General features: G+C 34.4%; 1 protein-coding gene across 8 annotated transcripts in view; it reads right to left on the minus strand.

Moving 5' to 3' along the window:
- ralgapa2 (Ral GTPase activating protein catalytic subunit alpha 2) overlaps nucleotides 1–5173 on the minus strand; it is a 182610-nt gene extending 177437 nt beyond the window's left edge. For all 8 annotated transcript variants that reach the window (XM_079854349.1, XM_079854348.1, XM_079854347.1 and 5 more), the window contains exon 1: nucleotides 4960–5173. In XM_079854349.1, coding sequence (XP_079710475.1) covers nucleotides 4960–5065 — 106 coding nt within the window. In that variant the 5' untranslated portion in view covers nucleotides 5066–5173. The remainder of the gene's footprint in view (nucleotides 1–4959) is intronic.
- Between the last annotated feature and the right edge of the window lie 929 nt (nucleotides 5174–6102).

Genomic DNA, 6102 nt, shown 5'->3' on the forward strand with positions numbered 1-6102 from the left:
GATATGATTATTAGGGATGCACCGATATGAAAATTTTAGGGCTGTCAAAAGATTAATCGCGATTAATCGCATCCAACATAAAAGTTTGTTTTTAATAATATATGTGTGTGTACTGTGTATAATTAAATTTGTATATATAAATACACACACATGCATGTATATATTTAAGAAAAATGTGTTATTTATATATAAAAAAAATATATTTTTATATAATATAAACTATATAAATATATATACAGTATATGTATGCAAATATTTCTTAAATATATACATGCATGTGTGTGTATTTATATAAACAAAATAATTATACACAGTACACACACATATATTATGTAAACACAAATTTTTATTTTGGATGCGATTAATCGCGATTAATCTTTTGACAGCCCTAGAAAATTTTGCCATATTTGAAAGTGGATAACCGATCTATATTGTCCAACAAATCTAAATCAAAATGTATATTTTTAAGAGCCTGATTACAAAAACAAAAGGCTATACAGCACAGTAGCGGACCAGTGTAATACATTTATTTTAATAATTTTACACTCCTATGGCCACATTTCCTTTTCAAAAATAATTACTGCCTTACAAAGAAATAAAATAACGCCTAAACAGTGCAAACAAGTCACGGCAACCCGTCAAAATAAAAGTTCGGTTTAACTTGACAAATATATTACTGTTTTACAGTAGGATTTAGATATGTCTCAATGTAATAATAATACGAACACTAACAATAAGAAATGATCATCAAAACTTTACTTAAGGAATAATCACTTTAACAGCATAAAGCTCAGTTGTGCAGCATGTTGTTTGACAAAAAAAGTGTAATTTCATACGATAAATTAAAAGATAAATTAAATCAATGGTTTATGTCTTCATTTGATTACCAGAAAACACAGAATTTGTGTGGAAAAAAAAAACGTTTCATAGAAATGATTTATATATATATATATATATATATATATATATATATATATATATATATATATATATATATATATATATATATATATATATATATATATATAAATGGCTGTTTTTATGAATTCAATTAATTAAGTAGCTAGTAGCCTATTATTTACTGGTAACTATTACAGTATACAAACATCACAGACAATGGCAGACGGTGACCAAAGAAGCTCTGGCATAATGTATAAATGACTTACAGTTTCTTTACAGTTATTGAGGTAAACATGCCTAAAGTACAGAAAAAAGGTACCGTTGGGTACTGTCACCGAATTTCATGTACAGGTACTGGTGCCGGTTAAAATGTGAATGGTTTTGTTTTTATAGGCACCAACGATTTGGCATTAAAACGTCAGCTCCTTTAGTGGGCAAAAGGACACTGGTGAAGGTTTTGCTTGGGCAGATTTGTCAGTGTGTGTGTGATTCATTAACTAGGCCTGAAATGTCCTGAACACATGACCAAATCATGCTCAATAATACAAGCAACCAAACACATAAATAACAGCACAGAGAATAAAAAATTAGGGGGGATAAATAAATAAATAAATAAAATCAGGCCACTAATGGCACTTCTCTATAGCGCCATCACTCATCCTCACTTCCTGTCCACACAGGAAGCAGCCTGTGAGAGGAAATTCTTCCTTTAATGAAAACACTGGACAATGTCACACTGCAGCTGGGTGATAGTTTGGAGATCCTAATAACAGCTGATGTGCAAAACACACCGGTTTTATCTAGCTCCGAATACACCGACCACAAAAACACACTAGGAAGTCACAGACAGCATCCTCTGACCTCTGACCTCTGCTTACTTGTCTTGACACTGAACCAGAAATGAGTCAGCAGGAAAAGCACTGATAAACTATTCATATAAAGACAGCTGGCAGTGTAAAAAAAACAGTTTAAAAGGTGAAACAAAGAACAAGTACAGAGATTTCATGTTTCTCAAAACCCAGTGAGCTGCAAACTAGACTGCATTTTTGGACATCAAAGAGAGCGCAGTCCAATGAGAAGAGCGGTAAAGGGTGCAGCACGTAGGCCTATCTGTGAAGGAGAGCTGTGAGGGGCGATTCACTGTTTATATGTGTTAAAGCACTGAATCGCTATCAAATAGCAATTAATTCGATTCTTTCTAAATCGATTATTGATAGAAATTTACGATTCACGATTCCAAAATGCATGTTTCAAGGTCAATGCATATGCATCGTCAGGATTTGTAATTGATGCAACGAGAAAACGAGTGAATCATTACAGCCCTATCCACATTATTATTACATTATTGTCTTTATGAGTCAGTAGCAAATACTTTTATATTGAAAGGGACTGAAACAAGAATGGAAACAAGGACATTTATTTTTACATTTATGTATTGCTTTGACTAGCGCCATCTTGGACAAAGACAAAGACATCGCTTTCCTCAGAGGGCATTCAAACTGATTTTGTGATTATGAATAAGCTATATGATAGACCTGAAGAATATCTGCAGGTAATGCACTCGCATAGTCGATCTCTCTCTCATAATACTACACATAATACAATAAGCTTAAGTAAATTAGGTAAATCTTATATATATAGCACATTTAAACACAGCAAAGCGGACCAAAGTGCTGAACAGAGTAAAGAAAATATTAAATAGAAAAACAGAATAAAACAAAATAGAAGACAAACAATATTAAATACTAAAATTAGATTGAAACGCCTGGAAGAAAAGATCTAGCTTCAATGAAGCGACTCAGCGTTCCTTCGTTGCTTGTTGTAAAGTGACGTTTAAAGGCAGGGAGGTCATTTGTTCCAGAAGCATTTTTTGTAATGCTGGTGGAAGGAGTAGGACCATAAAATGTTCGTCCAATCACTGCATTCGGTCCAAATGCAATGATAAGATGTAATAATAAGATGTTCTACCTTTGTCAACGCATGTATTTCCATACCTCCGCGCAGACAACACACGTCATCAGCGCATTTTTAAGCGCTATACCGAGTTAGACAGACGTCAGTCACCGAGCACCGCATCCAAAACAGTTCCTCCTGAACCAAAACAACGAGCTCATGCCGCGTTCACGCCAGAACTACTGTCATTTGGAAGAGACGTACTCGGAGCAGTTCATTTTTCTTCAATATCGTGCAGCCCTGACTTCAGACATAAGGTAGTTTAACACCATCTCTCATGACACTTTTGTTTGCGTCCTGCTGTACGTGTTCATGTGTTTTGAAGGAGGCGTGGCTTTGGAGACGCAGTGAATGGAGGGAAGGATCTCATGCAGCTAGCTCGCTATCAGTGTTAATTGTGTTAACGAAATCCATGACATAAAATGTTCACTAACGACCTTTTAGACGTAAAATGAGACGATAACGAGATGACTCCAACGTCATTAAACGATAACTGTGACTATATCAATATGCAATATCATTGATGAAAAAAGACGAGACTAAAATGTAGTTCAAAAAATAAAATCTTGACCAAAATCACTTCGTTTTTGTCGAATGAATGAGGAAAAAACATTACAGACTGTTTTTAACAAGCAGCTACAATCTTTCATGATTACGGTTGCCAGATTTCAAGAATGTAAATCCCCCAATCAGAGCTGTTAAAAGAACTTGTTTTCTTCAGTGTTTTACTTAATATTTGCAATCTGGCAATAATGCGAACATGTTCTCTCTACACTCCGGAAGAAGCGTGAATGATCTGAAAACACAGACAGAAAAGTAAGCTGCAGTTCAGAGATCTCCATTTGAGATTTTCTGCTTAAATGAAAGTGTCTACGAGCCACTTGCGCTCTTTGCTGCGACTAAATCTGCGATCAAACCTTCTCAGTGATGAACTGTAATAAATCCTAACATGGATCTCGTTATATTTGCGATTGTGGTTTTAATTTTTGATAGAAGTTTTTTTGTTTTACCAGTTGGCCTATATGAGAAATAGCCTATAATAAACCATGTTGGCTCAACTTTTAAACTGTCAACTTGAGATCTGAATCCGTGGCAGGAGGAAGTAGTTTTAAGGGGTTTTAAAGACACTCTATTGTTGTTTCTTACTTATTTACATACTTGTGCTGTCCAAGTTCAAAATGTTGTATAAATGTTGTGCGATACGGCTCTATATCAGCATTTTCTACAGATTTTCTACCATATGATCAATGGTGGCCAAAAGTGATGTCTAGAGGGGATATTTGTTTTATATGACTCTACAAGTGCGATTATTTGGGAAAGAAAAGGCAAAAAACAAGAGCCTCACAGCAAAAAAGCATAAATTGACTACAACATAATCAGTTACTAATATTTTGTTGGTTCTCTCTTGTTTTTGGCATGCGTTCATAATTTCTTTGTATGACAGCCAGGCCAGAAAGTATGTTCGCACAATTTAGCATCTTTCATAGCGTTATCACAAATAATGTATAAAACAATTGACTACAAGCACAACTACGCAATATGCTTACAAAATCTCTATATATTTGGTACATATATTCGCACATGACATACTGTCAGGTCAGTTTTTTACATATTCTGTATATATTCAGACACATGTCCTTTTATTATATTTGTTGTTCATATATATATATATATATATATATATATATATATATATATATATATATATATATTTATATAAACACCCTTGTATTAACGTTATGTTTGTTGTTCAAATGTGTGTGTGTGTGTGTCATGCGTGTTATTTATAATTTCTGTATATAGTCACACATGTGTGCGTGTCATGTCTGTTGTTTATATATTTGGTATATTCACACTAAACAGGCTGTCAGGTCTGTTGTTGATGATGTAGCACGATAAGCTAGCTAACGCTAATCATTCAATCCATACATTATCGATCACAAATGGAGTAACACGCACATTAAAGCCCCTGTTTCACATTCAAACACCCATTTGAACATCTCTTTGGCATTTAAACCCTGAAACCCGCACATTTGCTGCGGATAAATCCGTGGTGTAGGGAATATATGCCTCTCAATGTTCCAGTCCTGTCAGAGTCTCACTCACCTAACAGCGCGCGTAGATGCTTCAAACGCGTGAAAACATCCTTCTTTGGGTCCAGAACTTTCTGTGTAGATTTCTTGACGTCTCCATAACCCCTTCGAGTGAACATTCCGGTGTAAAAGGCGATTTTGTAGCCGGTTTTACCTTCCTTTCACCATTCAGACCTGTGTGTGTGTGAAGAACAGCAGCTGCCTGACTGACTGACCGAACGACCGACGGCAGGGCGCCAGATCCGCTGAAAAAACTCCCCTCGATCACTGAGAGAAACAAACAAACACATTTAGATCAATATTTTCAGGCTTTCTGCTGGCACGGATGCCCATTTCTTGACAAAACAACGGTTTAGTCTACGAAAAATATGACATTTTATCTACATTCAGTAGTTATTATATAGCAGTAGCATTTCAATATCCCTAGGCGTGCACTGAGGTGTATTGATAATATACTGTATATTATATACAAAACTATATAGAGTGTTTTTGAAAATATGGCAACACATATCGCCGTTGTGGGTGTGTAAATACGGAAGTATACTGACAGATACACTACCTCATGTTGTTGTTGTTGTTGTTATTATAATTATTATTATTATTACTACTCTTTACCTAGCAAAAAAAAAAAAAAAAAAAAATCACGCTTTCAAAAAATGTTTTAAACATTTGCCATATTTAACTATTTTCATAAAATTATCCAGATAATAATATATTATGTGCCATTATAATTAAACATTTCAAGTTCAAAGATATTTGAAAAGATAAAAGATATGATTGCATCCCGTTCGTCATGACGTAGCCCGCGGGTTCAGATGTAGCAGGTGTACCTGAAATGGTCGATTATACTCGCGCGCCATCTGGGGATTGATCTTGAAATTGCATCCACCTGCTGCTATTACTGCGCATGTGCACCACCAATCACAAACATGCAGTATTTAGACTTCTGCTCAATTTAGATGTAGCTTTAAATGTAACATAGATTTAATAGCATTCATTTTTTTAATATTAGATCATACATCTATAAAATTATACTTTTGATAAGGAATGTGTTTTCGAAAATGTTTAGTAAAAATGTTTATAAAAGCTTGTACAGCAAAAATTATTTCTTTAAAAAAAAAAAAAGAAAAAAAAAAAAAAGATGGAATATCACATT

The sequence above is a fragment of the Squalius cephalus genome (assembly GCF_949319135.1).
Source record: "Squalius cephalus genome assembly, chromosome: 20".
NCBI classification, from domain to species: domain Eukaryota; kingdom Metazoa; phylum Chordata; class Actinopteri; order Cypriniformes; family Leuciscidae; genus Squalius; species Squalius cephalus.